The sequence below is a fragment of the Plectropomus leopardus genome, chromosome 2 (assembly GCF_026936395.1).
Source record: "Plectropomus leopardus strain MGB_pleo_1.0 chromosome 2, ASM2693639v1, whole genome shotgun sequence".
In the NCBI taxonomy this organism is placed as follows: domain Eukaryota; kingdom Metazoa; phylum Chordata; class Actinopteri; order Perciformes; family Serranidae; genus Plectropomus; species Plectropomus leopardus.
In genome coordinates, this window is record NC_142177.1 from 11,172,139 (window position 1) to 11,189,977 (window position 17,839).

General features: G+C 38.1%; 2 protein-coding genes and 1 long non-coding RNA gene across 3 annotated transcripts in view; 1 reads left to right on the plus strand and 2 right to left on the minus strand.

Moving 5' to 3' along the window:
- Positions 1-1,497: 1,497 nt before the first annotated feature.
- On the minus strand, positions 1,498-6,533 carry LOC148190153 (uncharacterized). Its single transcript, XR_015778098.1, has 2 exons — positions 6,397-6,533; positions 1,498-6,291 (listed from the first exon to the last, which is right to left on the minus strand). It is a non-coding gene; the product is annotated as an uncharacterized LOC148190153 (long non-coding RNA).
- il10 (interleukin 10) lies at positions 5,707-8,310 on the plus strand. Its single transcript, XM_042496209.2, has 5 exons — positions 5,707-6,004; positions 6,204-6,263; positions 6,430-6,594; positions 7,687-7,749; positions 7,857-8,310. Exons 1-5 carry the CDS (start codon positions 5,840-5,842, stop codon positions 7,965-7,967), a joined length of 564 nt encoding a protein of 187 aa, XP_042352143.1. The 5' UTR covers positions 5,707-5,839; the 3' UTR covers positions 7,968-8,310.
- A 7,496-nt stretch (positions 8,311-15,806) lies between these two features.
- mapkapk2a (MAPK activated protein kinase 2a) overlaps positions 15,807-17,839 on the minus strand; it is a 37,228-nt gene continuing 35,195 nt past the window's right edge. Inside the window, exon 10 of the mRNA XM_042500836.2 lies at positions 15,807-17,668. Coding sequence (XP_042356770.1) covers positions 17,519-17,668 — 150 coding nt within the window. The 3' untranslated portion in view covers positions 15,807-17,518. The remainder of the gene's footprint in view (positions 17,669-17,839) is intronic.

A 17,839-nucleotide genomic window follows, 5' to 3' on the forward strand; every position in this document is an offset into this window, starting at 1 on the left:
ATCAGAGATCTCTTTTCAAGGGAGACCTGTATTCATGTGTTCATAATTACATTTTGTTTTAATTTATGAATACAACTTCAATGTTTCTGCATTTACATGTATTAAAGAGGCAAGCTGTAGTGAACACTGTTAAACAGCAATAAAAACATGTCACCTTTTCAATCCATTTTTAAAAGGTTACTGTGAATTAGTTTGTTTTTTGACCCTAACCCTAATTTAAACATTCTGTTGACTCTTTTTGCATTAGTTTGTTCTTTTCTTTATCAATTTATGGTGGAAATCTTTGTAAGTCACAACCCTGCAGTTTTGCTCAGTCCAGAGTTGGTATTATTTGTTGTAGCAACAAAAAAACAAAAACCATCAAAGGAAAAATATTGACATCTGTGGCAACATGTGGGGAAATTACTGCTACAACTAAAGAATAATGACTTATTTTGATTTTTGTCCTGATTACGTCAAGAAGTTTTGATGGAAGTTGACTGTAACTGTAACTGGATGCAAATATGCACTTGACATTATTATTATTTATCTAAATATGTTACCTCTTGCATGTACACATGGGCTCTAAATTTGGTGATTTATTTACCGAATTTTTTATCCATAGAGTGAAAATTCTTGTTCAGTCCGGCATTGGTATAAGGGACTAAGGATTATATATATCTTGACACTGATCCTTGTGGGACAACTTTAACAACCAGCTAGAGGTCTTGATTTATAAATAATTATTTGATTTTTTGCACTTTTATTTTTAACCCCATATTTATACTGTGAGATTTTGAATTTTTAGCAAATAAATTCATTGATATTCTGATTTCCTGTATTTTACTATTCATATGCTTTGTCTGGGTGTGTTTTTCATATAAGCCAGTATAGGTCTCTAACACACCCTCACATGTACATTTTTAATATGTTTTATCCTTATTGTGCTTTGTAATATGTGAAACAAATAAACTAAACTAAACAAAAGCCTTGGACAGATCTACAGAGATCACAGCACAAGTGATCACAGCTCTGCAATATTAACCTCTAGTGGCAATCAGAGAAAACGCACTGTGTAATCAATACAGGTGAGCAGCTGTAATACAGCAAACATCAGCAGCAGCAGCATGATGGTCAAACACCACTCAGGCAAGTTACATCATTTTTCACTTCTTCACACTCGGCAGATTTTATCTTGTTTCACATCTGATCCACCCGAGGGCCAAATGAACACGAATAAAATATTCAGTGAAACTGTGATTCATCATTTAAATTACTTTGAGAAACAGTGTTATTTTTTACTTTCACTAATTCAGCCCTCAGATGTTTGAACACCATGGGAAAATATGAGCTGTAGCAACGAGCGGTGCTTACATAAGTGCGGTTAACACCCTCACAGGTACATATGCGAGCGGCCATATGCACGCATGTTGCTTACGCACTTCCACCCCAAAACATAAACACAGTATGGAGAATTAGGTGTCATACTTTTGGAAGCATCACACTGGAGCGTATTGATCACTAATTGAATCAGAAAGCTTAACTTTAATCTTACATAAATCTTACATAACTGATAGTATCCAGGTCAAACAGAACGTTGTGTACCGTGGGAATTTCAAAGTTTCATCTCCTCACAAAAAGGAAGCTTACTCAGCAGGACAGGACGGCTTTAGTTTCAGGTTACAACAATACATTCATCTAATGTTGCTTGCTCAGCTTTGTGGAAAAGATAAGGTTTCTGAGGAAGTTTGCGGTTATCTATTTTAGTTTTTAAGATTTACATGTTGTATTTTTAAAGTTGTACATTTCCATCAAAGTTATGTTGAAAGATCGTAAGATGTACCGCAGGCGTTGTTCAGGTCCACAGGGTGAAGTAGGTGTCATGCCAAGCAGATAACAGCTCACATTCACCATGACGGGTGAACTGAGAGGAAGACGTAAGAACTCTGGGTCTCTGAAGGTCACTCACAGGAAATAAAGGAGAAACTACAAGTTGCCTTTTCTGTTCTGCACAATATTGGCCCACCCAGAAATTAGCTGTCATGTCACACCCATTAATTCATGTCTTTGTGTGGTTGGAAAGGACTTTGTCACCTTGTTCATCTTACATACATACTTTGAAACCTTGTGGAGACTACTCTAAAACACTAGCACACTACTGCTTTTATAATTTATGCTTACCTATCACTTGACATAAACAATAACAGAAACATCCAACCTCCAAAGGATTCAATGCCACACATACACACACAAACACACATTCGGAGTCAAACAGACACCCGGTGTGAAAGTGAAAGAAAAGTGTGGTGAATCTGTTAGTGAAGAGAGATAGGTTTCCTCTAAAGGCGCAGGTTAACTAATGCACACCCGATATGCATACACAAATAAAGAAAATATGATGCATGAGAAAATGCAAAAACACAACTACAGCACACCATGAAGCTTATCTGATCTGCACAGCTCAAGGAATCACAGTCAAGATGATCTTGCACACAGTTATCAAACAGCATCAAAAATGCTAAATTATTCAAGGTAATGTGGCGTTCCACTGTGATTCATATTCCAACAGGGGGGTGAATCAACTGGATATGATATCAGCAGTCAGATTTCAAGTAATGTGCCGCAGTATTGCTGACTGCAGATCTGAGCTCTGGTTACTGACATCATCAGAAACTGAGTTTAGGAGGTAAGGGCGTAAGACAACAAAGAGACATCCTCACCACATCAGCACCTGACCATATTCAGAGCACACAGTATTCTGCCGACTGAGTCAGCGATCTACAAAGTGATACATGCAAAATAAGATCTGACTGTTTCAGCTTTGGCCCCGTTTCGAGGAGGCACTATGAATGGGAGATAAAGATGACTGAGGAAGCATTTTGATCAGAATAAGCAGAGCAAGAATTGAGAACAGACTTTCTTCCCTGGTTTGAGTGCACAATGAACACGACAATGTCAAGGCTTAAATCGATCAAACACATCGAACAGAATTATGACCTAAAAATGTTATCAAATTAGTTTCAGTGATATTACCACATCAAAACAAGTTTTCTCTTTTGCTACATTTATGCTAAATACATTTTTCTCATTTATTTATTTCAATTTATATACTTGGGGTTTTTTTTTACCATGGGGTACATACATTTTCTTCTTTTTTATACATTGGTGATAAATGAGTTTTCTACTTTTCTACATTTGTGCTAAATAAATTTTCTAATTTTGTCTTTTACCTTAGTGATAAGTGAGTTGTTTATATTTTTCTACCTTGGTGTTATATAAAAGTGCAAATAGAGCTTGAGAGATGTTGCTAAACTACACTCTCATGTGAGAGTGTAGTTTAGCAAGTACTCTGTGAGAGTACTTTCTTGACACCCCAATTCTGTGAATAGCTGTCTAATGATATCACAATTGCACGTAACTTTGGTTTTGTCAGCAGTTTCTCTGGTCACTTCTGGTATACTGGGTTTAAGTATGCATGGTGTGCAAGGAAGAAGTACTCTGACCAGCAGCTAAAAATGAGTTACTTGAATATGTTTTTTTATCAATAAAAACAACAACAACAAAAAAACCATATTGACTCTCTCTCACATGCTCAGAAAAAATGCCCTGAATGAAATCCCACCTGACTGGGCAGAAGCATATTAGATGCAATTACAACCACACAACGTTATAAAATCACACAGTTAAACGCAGAAAGCAGACATGCTACCTCTCTCTCTCTCACACACACACACACGCATGCACACACACACACACACACAAACACACACTCAGTGCTAAAGTAAGAGGGGTTTCCCATAAACTGGTCACTGCTGACTCATCTTAATTTTACATATGAATATACAGAATATGTACATATTTTAAATATATATGTTTTATTTGCTGCTTGACAGACTCAAAAAAGGGTTTCTTGCATTTTTATGTAGTTAACAAGTTGTTTTCATATAAATGTTCTCATTCTTACATTTTGAGCATTTTACAGATTACATATTTATACAGAACTAAAATTTGCTGTCCGGCTGCTGTAATTTGTATGGACTAGTACAATAACCTTGTTTTCTGCTGAACACTGCAATTTGCTTTGACCAGTTTTAGCCTACATGGATTTTGCAATTTGCAGAGTTTTTCTGGAAACTAAATGGACACCTTCTTCCTGGCTTTTTTCTTTACTCATCGAAAACAGTAACCATCAGTAAGGTTTAATGCTGACCTCTTGGCCAGGTCACTGTTGAAAAGGAGATTTTAGTCAGGGTAAACGAAGGAAAGATGAAGATTTGGACCTGATTTAGACTTCATTAGACCTTAGACCTTATCAGTCAGAACACCAACATGTAATTTTTTTTACTTAACATGTAACATTAACTTTTTTACATTTTTACATAACATTTCACTTAAGTGCACCAATACTGGGCTATAGTATAGCCTACATCTGCCTAAGTATCCTGGGTTTTTTTTTTATATAGCTTCTTGAAAAGCACACTGTGTTATCTTCAGCATGGAAAGGGCTTCATCCGGTAGATGAACTTTGCCCAGAACTGTGATCAATCAGCCAGAAGGGTTGTTGCACAGATTGTGAAGTCTTGACCATGCAGAGATAATCACCAGGGATGATTTTTTTTAAAAAATACCAGTGTTGCCCAACATAAAAACACTCAAGACAAAGTTTAAACGGAACAGGCGGAGCAACGTTAGTTGTGGATAAATGGGCATTCCATTCAAAAGAAACAGAACTGAAGGGAAAACACCCCTTATGCTGCCACCACAAAGAGTCCCAAAACAGTAGTTTTTTATAAAGATATTCAGTTGCCCATGCTTATCAATCATTACCAAAGAAAATTAATATTATAACCTCAATTATATATTTGCAACAAAACAGCAAAGCTAAGTAGATGTCACCAAGCTTCACTCTCAACAGTCTTATTACGCATGCCTGACATACAGAGAGAATCCACAGCGTCATCAAATTCAAACCGCAGCTTAATCATTTCCATCTGAGTGGATCTATTTCCACTGTTATTGTGAATGCATGAAAAAAACAACATGATTTACAGCATTCAGTGCAATTTTAAACACTTTTTTATTATACTTATTTATTATAGTATTTATTATGATCCCCACATCTGTACTAATTTAGTGGATGAAGGCAATGTTACTGTTCTGTACATGGGACGGATATTGTTATACTAGCACTAAACATACTTCACTGATGGTAATAAATTTAAAATGGGAAGCATTCTACTACTACTACTACTACTACTACTAATAATAATAATAATAATAATAATAATAATAATAATAATAATAATGATAATTTATTTTATCATTAGTTATTTAATTTTAATCTATTTATTATTGTATTTTATAATTATATATATATATATATATATATATATATATACATACATTACTGTAGAGATGCAATATAAAATAATATTAAAACATGAATAGTGATGAGAAGATTCTATCATGAAAAAAGAATTCCAAAAAAACTGCTATGTCAGATTTTTTCCTTGAGAGTTCATCATCTTGAGGTCTATCAATAGAATCAGCTTATCTCATGGGAGGAGTAGAACATGTGCAGATTCTAAAAAAAAATTCCCCATGTATGAAGCATGTTTAACCGTTTCCCTTCCCGTTAGTCTCCTCCCTCAGGTATCCCTCTGGTCTCAATTTGGGTATAAATTCAGACAAGATGTTAATACAAATATGTGCACATTTCTGAGCTCTTCAGTAAGATCTTACCAAGATTTTGCCTTTGAGGAGTCTTCATCTTCATCCACTGAGCCAGCAGCATCTCCACTCCTGAGGGCCCACTCTTCTCGTCTCTGCCTCCAGAAGATCCACCAGCTTGTCCATCAGCATGACTCCTCGGTCTCTCCTCCTGTCTGTCCTGGTTCTCCTGTCTCTCTTCAACACTGCCTGTTGTACCCCCTTGTGCAACAACCAGTGCTGTCGTTTCGTGGAGGGCTTCCCTGTCAGGCTAAAGAAGCTGAGAGAGGACTATTCACAGATCAGAGACTTCTATGTGAGTATAAGCAAAACATTTACTCTGTATTATCAGTTGGTGCAGCATCACTTGGAGAGTTTCCCACTGCCTGTGTAGCCATGCAGTCCCGTTAGTCTCCAGGTGATGCTGCACTTTCTCACCTCTGTGTCTGGTCTGCTGCTGCTGTTGCTGCTGCTGACAGTATCACTGAACACGAACTTTTTTTTCCTGTTTGCAGGAAGCTAATGATGACCTGGACACAGCACTGTTAGACCAAAGTGTCGAGGACTCCTTTAACGTAAGTTTGTCCGTTAACTCTTCATTTACTGCGGGGAAAAAAAAGCGTTGCATCTTGACTATAATCAGAAAATAGGCAGAGCCTAAAAATCACCTACAATCGTGCACGCCAGGAAAGAGTTAAACGACATTACATAACCCTGCTGGCGCTTTCCTTCTCTCTTCAGAGCCCGTTTGCCTGCCAAGCAATGAACAGCCTACTGGAGTTTTATCTGAACACGGTTTTGCCGACAGCCGTGGCCGGAGTGACGGAGGACACCAAGGACTTGAAGCCTCACATGGAGTCCATACAGCAGATCTTCGACGAGCTCAAGAGTGAGGTCACCAAATGCGTGAGTAGCTGACACACGCGTTACACCTACACGAGAATAAAAATGTAAATACGCACCAAGAGCGCGCTGCAGAATGCTCCGACCTTGTTTCTATGCGCAATGCGCAGCAGTCTGTTTGCACAAGTGGGCTACTTCTTGAACGACAGAATCAAAATGGACCTCCCAGTTTAAAGTATGCAGTACCAGCAATAGAAAGGTAGCACACAGCTCTCTATTTTAACTCTCTGAAACCTGAGGAAATTGTTTAATTTCTTTCAAAAACATGGGTTAAAAAGCAATGACCACCTTGGAAAGAACTGTCCCACAAATTGCAAAATCTCAGTCAATGGTGATGGAGAAAATGACTTGGAAATTAGTTTTGAAAAGTTGGTGACAATTATTAGGCTATAAAGTTAACAGCAAAACTATAGAACATGTTTAAGAAAACTATAATTATAATCATTATGATTATATGTTTACAATTATGTCATAATGTCATAGTTTTGGGCCATGTGTTGTTAAGTTGCTCATTATTGTCTTTGTATGTTTTTGAAAGCAGTCAGAGTAATCTGCTGTGGTTTATAAGGGTCACATTCAAAACATTAAGTTATTGCACTGTACTGAATGGTTAGATTTGGAGTATTAGGGCAAATTGTTACTCATAAAACATGTTTATGTCCCTCTTTTCATTCATAAACAATCAAGCTGTCATGCCTTCCAGAAAGACATGTGATTAGCTGTCATTCAGCTAAAAGTTTTGTCCCTGCCTGCTGGCCAAACCCTCAAAACCACCTTCCTGGTTTGGACTACATACATAAACTGACAAAATATTCCCTGCGCTTTTTTAATATGAGGCAATATGAGGACAGAAAGGGGAAGCATTGCTCACAGGACAGGTTGTAATTTTGCATTAGTCAGTGATTCCTCAGTTGCAGTAGCGTGCATAACTGTGCATTGTCCAGAGTCTTGCAAAATGGGAAGAAAAGGGTTAAGCTGCTACTTGTCAAAGTTTCTTCTTCTGTGCGTCTGTTGGGAGGGAATTCAGGACATGACTGTCTAATGAAAGTTGTTAACCCCTGTGGTAACATCGTCTTACTATTGTTCCTGTTACAGAGACATTACTTCTCCTGCAAGAAACAATTTGACATCACAAACCTAAACTCTACTTATACTCAGGTAAGTCTCGAGATTTCATCTTTCATTGTGTGAATACATTTTACACCTGTGCATGGCTGTATTTTGAAGGATCATTTTAATAAAGTGAACCATGTGTTTTCCCTCAGATGGAGAGTAAAGGTCTATTTAAGGCCATGGGGGAGCTGGACCTGCTGTTTAACTACATTGAGAAGTATCTGGCTTCTAAACGACAAAGAAACACAGTGGCCGCTGTTTGAAGACCAAATCAAAATGTGATCTTGTTCATCTCAGGGAAAAGAGAAGACGGCCACAGAGTCTTGCACTCTTTCGCATTCAATCAGTTACTGTCACTGGTATGAGTATATGTTGCCTCATGTTGTTGTAGCTAAACCGATGTCTTTGTTATTCTGAGACTTCTGTTTTGTCCTGAGGACAAGCTTCTGTTTTAAGACCATATTGAGTCCTACACATTCCAAGTTACAACCCAAAATCTCACCTATAAAGCTGTGATATTTATTTTTTTATATGTAATTTTGTATTTATTAAGTTGTGTATTGTTCAACTGAAATAAAACTCTTTTAAATTTATTCTACAAGATGATACAGCTGCTTTGTGCCATTAATTCAGAATGGGTAGCTGGTAGAGTACTGAAAACAGGACATCCTGCTCCTCTGCAGTCTATGTGGGAACAACTCGAGTGTAAACTCAACAGGCTTATGCACTAACCTCAAACGTGACCCATATACATCACTTACCAGCAGCGGCCCTGCTATATCTTAACTTACGGTAACTGTAAGTAGCCAGCCAACCTTTAGGGCATACGCACAGTTGCATAAAAAAACATGAGCATGCAAAGCAATCAGTCATACACAGACACATATAAAACAGAAGTAACACACAGGGTGAAATTGAGCAGCACTGCATCAAAGAAATGTTATTTTTGTCACAATGACAGAGCCAGAGCGTGTAAATTGCAGGTTTCAGTTCATCAGCTGCACCACAATACATTAAAGCCTGAGCAATAAAATATTATTTTTAATAGCACAAAGACATAGCCCAGTGGTAACATATGAATGTACGTACGTGGCTCACACAAGGTTCCTGACTTGACTCAGGCCTCTACACTGAAACTACTCTAAGACATTTCAGCCGTCACTTGCGTAGTCAATGTGGGATTATCTGAATAGTATCATTCCAGCAATGACAGTACGTTATACAAAGATATCAATCATAACAATTGTCTGACCGAGCGTGAGTTTTAAAAATTCTGACCTGCATTAATAGCAGATTCCTTGAGGACAAATCATGTTCACTCTAAACATCCTTAAATTGCTGATTCAAACTTCTGCAAAAGTCAGTTTATGTTTTGAATCACCTATGTGTTAACATGGTGATTAAGGTCATGTGTGCCTGTTATGTAATGACTGGATGTGTCTGTACAGAGTGCAATGGTTTCAAGGCAGGGTGAGAAAAACTGAAAAAATCAGTTGCTGGGACTAAGATGCAAAGTGGTGATCAATCAAAATTGATCATGTTTAAAAAAAAAACAAACAAAAAATGATATTGATGTTAATTGATGGTATACATCTACACATACATACTACCATATATACACATACAAAAAAATAAATAAAAATAAAGAAATAATGATAACAGCCATCGGACAAATGGACAAATATTACATAGTACACCTTATTTAAGACAATCTACGATGACAGTGGCAATCGCAAAGGAAACTACTACAGAGTAGCGTTCTCCTTTTTTTTAATTTAAATGTATTTATATTTATTCTAGGCTTGATCATCCCATTGTCAAGTTTAGCAGGAGTGAAAAAGTGGTTGGATGAAATGGGTGCCAACAAAGATGGACCCTGCAGGCCAAATTTATCAAGAAATTGTGTCCAAATAAATCATATAAAATGATAAATGATCTCCCATCAGTTTGTGAGGATGTGGAGATCCAGATGTATGCTGATGACACAGTCATTTAAATCCATGGGTGAGAGGCTGAGCAGGTGGCCACAAAGCTCTCATTAGAACTTAGTTAAGTTGCAAAGTGGTTAAATGACTCTAATATCTTACTTTGAATACAAACAAAACGGTGACAGTGTACTTTTCCAATAAACAAAAACAAAATGTCTGTCCACAGCTCAGTGTTAGTGGACAATCAATTAAAACTGTAAATGAGGTCAAATATCTTGGGTTTGATTTTGGACTCCAATTAAACTTTTGGAAAACATACTAAAAGGATGAGAAAAACATTGAAATATAGCATTGTTCACTTTAAGCATATTTGGAAATTTCTGACAACAGAAGCATCAAAAACATTTTTGCGTGCCATAATCTGCATCCTAATTAAGATGTTGTTTAAACAAGTCTTAAAAGTCTTTGACAGGAAATCAGTAAATTATCATCATTGTAAAATACTGTCTAAATATGACTTCTTCTTCTTTGAACATCTGATATTGTTTTCAGAAGTCTGATTAGTTCATAATATAATTAAAAATGACAATTCTCCACCACTGAAGGGCTTTTTTCTGCTCCGCTCTGAGAAAATGAGCAGAATCTCCTGTTCTGCTCTGAACTCAGATCTGAGCTCTGCCTTCTCATTTACAGCCATCAAATACTGGAATATGCTTCCAACTGAGCTAAAAACAAACACAGACCATCAGACTTTCTCCCATGATTTAATAAAATGGATATTGAGTAACCAGACATGTCAACATTAATCTCACCATGATCCAGGTTCCAGGTTTGTATTTGTTTGTATTGTCTGTCGTATGTAAAGTTTTTTGTCATGTGTGATAAGTGTTTTTTAGTGTCAGGTATTTATCCTGTTTGTACCTGCCCAGGGACTGCAGATATAAACTAGCTAATAGCTAAATCTGGACCCACTAAACAACCCTCTGAATATTAATGGCCCAATAGTGGTGTAGTTAAGTGGGGGAAGCCAGTCCCCGGCGACGCCTGGGCCTTTGCATGAATGTTTTACGATTACGTGGTTGTTTACCGTTCCAGAAAAAGCAGAAAGAGATCTGTCAAGTTGTGAGAATGCCTTCAGGGGTTGAAAATGGGAATGTTCTGGAAAAGATATAGAAACCGGGGGACAATATTCATTTTAATCAAATTTATACAGCCTACCACAGATAAAGGCAGGGCACGGCAGCATTCAAGATAGGATTTGCATTTCTCAATTAAGGCGATAAAGTAAAGCCTGAATAGTTGTTTGGGGGAGCGTGAAACTACAATGCCTAAATATCTGAAATTGGAGCTAGTCTTCTTATATGGGAATAATGTGGCTGGAATTTTAAGAGCCAAGAAGATAATTGGGAAAAATTCTCTTTTTTCCAGATAATGTTTGTAGCCACATATTTTTCCAAACTGTCCCAAGATCGCTAAGATAGGAGGCATGGAGAGGGTGGGAGTACACAGATATAGAAGAAGGTTGACTGCATATATATTTTTATTTTAGATAATATTTTTATTATCTACAATATGGATCTAGCATGGCACACCACTTTCCCCCTAACAGTTAAAATATCCCAAATCTCCACAAGACTAAACTCTTGGGTTCAAACCCCAGTGCCACACAGTTTTAAACTGTTACTGTTACTACTTAAAAAGACACCAATTATGCTGCAAATCACTGTTAGAGACTGTACAAAAATAATGGGGAGGAGGGCTAAATCTTTTTTTAAAAAAAGTCACTTTCTATTTTTCACAGTGAGCAACTAAATGGTTCAATCCATTTGAATTAATTAAAGAATTAATTTTAAAAAATAACATTATTTTGAAAAGAAAAAGAAAAAAACGGAGACACCTTCACCTGCTTTCCTAACACCTATAGATTTACTCCCACGTGAAGAACCATTCATCATGGAGAGAAGGGAGGGGGAATAATATTTCAATGAGAGGATAATGAAACACATTTTCATACAGTTTCTCCTAGAAAGCATTGATGGTATTGAACTCATGCTCACATCCAAAGTGACAGAAATAATTGTGAAAAATGAAAAAGGAGAGAGAGAGAGAGAGAGAGAGAGGGAGAGGGAGGGAGGGTCAAACCCAGGTTCCGCTCTTAACACCGCACAGCTGACCAATCATGCTGTGAGGTAGGTGTCAGAACTTTGGAAATTTGTTCATTACTGCAGATTGACCCTTTGCCCTACTCTGACCACCCCCATTTTTTTTTAACAGTCCCTTAGTATGACAATGTGTGCTACTAAATTTCTATAATATTTTGAACAAGAGAAAAGTTCCAACTGTTTTTTTCTTGATGTGTCTCATATTTACTAGGCACTGACCTTAAAATGTTTAAATAATCAACACACGTGAGACATCGAAAACACCCACAGGATAAAGAAAAGAGACAGAACATTGAAAAAGCTACCAAAGGCGTTCACTCTGACTCATTATTTTCAATCGTAAAGGTTCATAATGTTTGTGGTGAATTCTCTTGCGCATATCTGATGAGTCAAATACAAGATTAACTTGTTCCAAAATAAAGATTAGAAGAAGATATCCACATGAACGACCTACACTGAAAAGTGACACACTCTTTGACACATGTGATGTCTAGCGCAGATACCGATCCCTTACACTCAAATAACACTGTATTTTATCATCTGTCATCGACCAATTATATAATATTTATTCTAATATATCCTTTTTATATATTAGTCCATGAATGACGATGCAATGACGAATCATCAGTCGTAGACTGATGATTCATCCTGGAGTACCATCATGGAGTACCATATCATGATGTGATATATCATGGCAAGCCCCATAATATGTAAAAAAAAAAAAAATTCTGTTCTTCCTTGTGTCTATTCTGTTTTTTTCCCTGGAAAAGGAAATTACCATATTAGTTTCATTTCCAAAAAAGCACACATTTTCATATTTGTCATCAATTTGGTGCCTTGAAAGTTTTTTGGCTATAACATATATACACACACACTCACACACACACACACACACACACACACACACACACACACACACACACACACACACACACACATATATATGTATTGCAATGTTTCTTACCAAGTTGCTCATTGCCATTTTCCCATGTTTTTGAAAGAAATCAAACCAATTTGCTCAGAGTTCAACGGTTTAAATACTTGTGAAAGGCATCTGAAAGCAGCTGGGCAGCACGGGGCAAATGACATTCCACCCACCTTCTGGCCCACAAGGCAGCACGGGTAGGGAAGACAGGAAAGAGTCAGATAGTAGGTGAAAATGCAGAGGTGTTGCAGTGATGTTGGGCTTACAAGTATAATCACCTTTACTGCTTTTTCCACCAGCATTTTAGCTGTTTTTAGCCTGTCTGGCTTGATCGCTGGCAGGCTGGGCACACTGTGACGTATCCTCCCCCTCCACTGGAGCCACTGTGGATTGTAACACCGAGACAAACTGCAAATGTCAGTGTAAAGTAACTGTGTGCATGTAATTGTATATGCAAATACTTTAACTGCCTATTAACTTACCTGGTATTGGTAGCATGTTACTTTTATTTAGTTGTCTCTTCAGCTGATCAACATACAGTGTTCAGTTCTCTGGGAGCAGAAATATGTCCAACAGCATTATGTTCACAACAGATGAATGATAGATAGATAGATGTGTGTGTGTGTGTGTGTGTGTGTGTGTGTGTGTGTGTGTGTGTGTGTGTGTGTGTGTGTGAGAGAGAGAGAGAGAGAGAGAGCACATATGCATGTAGCATGTGTATACATACATTTCCCACTACAACTTCTCTTAGAAGATAGTGACGAATGTGCGCCAACAGAAAAAGTGTTTTTAAAGTAAAAAGAGATGAAAAAAACAAATTCAAAGCAACCACAGTAACCACAGTATGCCCCCAGAGCTGTACCTGTCAGTAAATCTGATCCGATTTCCACAACTTTTGTTGTACATGTAAAACTGACAGCGAAACACTGATCATGTCTCAAAACCTTGCTTTCACAAAGTTCACTGTGTTTCTTGCCGTGAGGTAACGTGGGGTGTCTCACTATTACTACCATGTCTGAGGCAGGTCAATCACCCTATCTTGTCTGAGTAGATGTATGCTTGTGTGTGTGAGAATCAGGATGGCACACAATTTCAAAGAACTCTGAGCTGTGTCTCACCAATTCAGCTGAGAAGTCTCCAACCCCCACATTTCCCCACAGCTTTAAAAGTTTGTACACAGTAGTGACATACAGGGGCACGTACTGCCACTTCAGTTTCCAACCTAAAAAAAGGAACGTACCCTTTTGTTTTATATTTTTGAATAAATGAATGCAGATTTTCCTTCACTATTGGAAATCCTCTGACATTTAAGGGACAGTTCATTCCAAAATAAAAAGAACTTATATTTCTTCATTACTGTGGTGCTATTTATCAATCTACAATATGATTGCAAAGAGGGAAGCGTGCATCTACTGCTAGCTCATGTAGCAGCACTGAGATTGCTAACATTACAACTCAGCTGTGGGGGGCGTGATATTAATGTTTACATCACGTGCTGGTACGAGCACGAGCCTCTCGTCGTAGATGCACGCTTCCTTCTGCACGGTCGTGATCATGATTTCTGGAAAGAGACATTGCTGTTGAGTTTTCAAATGTATTTTTTTAGACTTTGAGCACCAGTCGAGTCGAGTGCTATCAAGTTCCAATATCCCGTTGAGAGGGCAGACATTTCTGCAGCCGATATCTCCAACACTCTGCAACTCACACCAAAACAATCTACATTATGCAATACAGATAAGCGGAAACATATATATTAACATTTTGGGGTGAATTTAAAACCTTAAACTGTTGAGAAGATGGCTGCAACCTTCCTGTTTTACCAACTTATGACTGAGTTTTACATGATGTGCTCTGTTTCCCACCTATCACATGAGTAAATGGTGAGGAGTACCCTCCCTCCTTTTGTAAAGAGTGTGCTGGGTGGGTGGGTGTCCTGAGGTTTGTTGTAGGGCGGTAAAACCTCCACAGGACTACTACGAGGGAGTCCCCTGACGCCCTATTTAGCCCCTTTCTCACTTACCTGAGAGAGAGAGATGACTGTAGGTTTCGTCACACTCAAAGCTGGAAGCTGCATGCTTACGGCTGCCTTGCACCTGAAGAGAAATAAGCTTGTTCATTAGCGGGAAGCTGCTCTAAAACACCCCAGTGTTGGCAAATGTCTGTGTTGACTCAATGCCACCGCACTGTTTGCTACGCAAATGCGTATATTCCAGGAGTCACTCATGCTAGCAAGTATGAAACATGATGTTTGTCACGAGTTGAGTCTGTGCACTCCGTCTCGAGGCCACAAATCCCAAGCCAACCAGACAACCTGAGTCATAGCTGAAGACGTGAATGAGAAGAAGAATTCTCTAAATGTCGAGGGGAAAGGTCAAATGAGGAGAGAATATTTAAAAGTGATAGATATTCAATTTTTAAACAACTGGAGCAACAACTCAGAACAGGTAACACACATGTAACATGCAGACAAGTTTTCTATCATAAGCAAGTGTTTCCATAAAGCATTAAAAGTAGAAATGTTGTATTACCCTGGATTCAACTATTCCAATACCACGAGTGCTTTAGAGAAAAATGCAATCAAGGAGAAAGGACCAAGTGCTTGAAATATTGTAAATACTAACTTGTACTAACTACAACCCCAATTCCAAAAAAAGTAGACGTGTAAAACGTAAATAAAAAACAATACAAGGATTTGCAAATCCGTTTTGATTTACATTAAATTGTATAAAGTGCAAGGACAAAATATTTGAGGGTCAAACAAAAACTTCACTGTTTTATTTTTATTCTTTTTTTGTTCAGTCAAATATCAAGCAAGATGGAAAATTCTTGGGAATGATTTGCAGTCACTGCATTCGGTTTTTATTTATGTTTAACACTACATCCTATTTTTTTTGGAATTGGGGTTGTATTTTATAGAAAAAGACGTAATGATTATCATCCATCAAATTCTTTACATGCTATACAGTACCGTGTGCTACTGAACGCCTTTGCTTATTTTCTTTTTAAATAGAATTCAGTTAAGAACGCTCTATTTTTGTTAACACCGTTAAGTTATTTAATATGCATAAATGGAGATAAGAGAGCGGGTTTGTGTTTTATGTGTTTTTTTTAATCCAAAGCTGAAGCAGACAAAAGTACGGCAGGTGGAGCGAAACAGACTCAATGACAGAAAAAAAAGAGACACATCTGTGCTTCCACTACAAAAAAAAAAAAAGGTGTTCAGAGGGACAAAAAGAAAAAAACAAAAACAGGAGGAACATTGTCACAAACATTCAATGAACATTTTTACAGTGAGATTTGTAGGTGCCATGTTACAGGTAATGTGGATGTGATTTTACAAAGTGAAGTGGACCAAAAAAAATTAACACAATAAATTCCAATGATCCCCTGGTGAGCTGGAAGTGTCCTGTTGTGTTAACAAGAGAAACCGTCCATCACACCCTGTCTGAATGTGATGACAGCTTGCTGGTGGTATTGTCAGAGGTTCTGCTCTGGGACGAGGAACAGCTCTTAAGTACTTTCTACTTCCTATCAATCTTCTTGGAAGTATTGGAGAACACTGGTATTGCACCAGATTAGTCCCACTGAGCCTTCTGACAGTAGAGCTGGTGCAACCAACAGTAACTCTATGTGATCATTTCAGAGAGACCTCCGGAGCTTGTCCAGTCTGTCTGAACCGTGTATTCCCAGAGGGTATGCTGCTGCTTTCATAAACACACACAAACGCTCCTTACTGTTGCTCGACGTCTCTCCAACACATTTGCAAACAGAAATCAACACTAAGGAAAAGGTCCGAGCAGTACTTCAAGCTGACAAACACATCTGCATAGCATTAACCTGAAATATACTCTGGCAATGTTTCAAATTGGGAAGCATAACATTGGTGATAAAAGCCTGAAACGAATGGTAGGTAAGGGTTAAAAGTCATTTGCTGCTTTAGCAACACTCAATAAGGCCTATGCTAATAAAATCCATGAAAAAATACAGTATCAGTCGGCTCCCACTCTCCTATGAGCTACATACAGGAGGAAGTTCAAGCCAGTTTCGGTTCTTAAACGTGGTGGCCTTCTCTGCCCTATAAACTATGTACCTGAAAAACAAGCATAGATTAAGGTAGAAGAGAGGGGCCACAAGTGAGGTGCTCTGTCAGAATGGCACAAGGCCCTTGTGAGTGCATAGGCCTCTGTTCAACATTCACAAAGACAAACTGAACCTGACAGACACTCCCACTTCAAGTCCCAGAAATGGGTGACTATTTCCAGCTAATTCCGACAGTCAGGGACAGAGTCCTTACATTCCACTTGTCAGTTCAAAATAAATCTGCTTACTTTGCATGTTTGTAAAAAGAAACCTTCCCTTGCGTTTATTTTTTGGGATTTAGCCGTTTGATTTAACATTCACAAGTTTGGGGCTAGAGCTAGAACAGGGCTGCGGGGTCAAAGTAGAACTACTGCTAATGCTAAGGCTTCATGTCCTATTCCAACATTCAAGCCCCTCTGAGTACACAACCTGATATTTGGGAAAGGAGAGGAGAGAGATCTCACAAATTGCCCTTTCCTCTCCTTTTCTATAATTCATAATCTCTTCACTGGTGTAAAAACACAGATCCTCTCTGCCAGGGCAGAGTGGTTGGTTTGTTAAAATGGTAGAGTAATAAAAACAAACACTCCTACAAAACATTAGACTTTGCCATGAAAAATAAAACACTGAGAAAATCCATGCAACGCGACTCACGTGTCGACAAATTATTGCTTCCTTTTTACAACCTGTGTTTGTATGTGCATGCATGCGGGCATCTTTCAGTGGGCAGCAGACTGTGGGTCCGGCATGGGGTTACTGGCTTTCTTCCTCCGTTTCGTTAGCAGTGGATTGGTCGAGTCCTCAATGGTCTTGATCTTGATTTGCTCATAGTCGACCCTCATTGTTGCCAAGGCACTGGTCATTTCCTCCTACAAAACGAAAAAAACGTACTTACTTGCCCAAACAGAGCCTCAAGGGTGTCTATAGACAACATAAAAGAATGCTCTTTAAGAACTAGCAAAGCAGATCATGATTTCTTTCCAGTGTGAGCTACTTTTTTTTTAATAATAAACTTCCACAATATAGGAATATCCTGTGAT

Bases quoted from the DNA above. Each gene is read 5' to 3' on its own strand.
- il10 (XM_042496209.2), top strand. From the start codon at position 5,840: ATGACTCCTCGGTCTCTCCTCCTGTCTGTCCTGGTTCTCCTGTCTCTC. The intron at 6,264-6,429 runs GTAAGTTTGTCC...TTCTCTCTTCAG, and splicing joins GTGTCGAGGACTCCTTTAAC to AGCCCGTTTGCCTGCCAAGC. The intron at 6,595-7,686 runs GTGAGTAGCTGA...TTCCTGTTACAG, and splicing joins AGAGTGAGGTCACCAAATGC to AGACATTACTTCTCCTGCAA.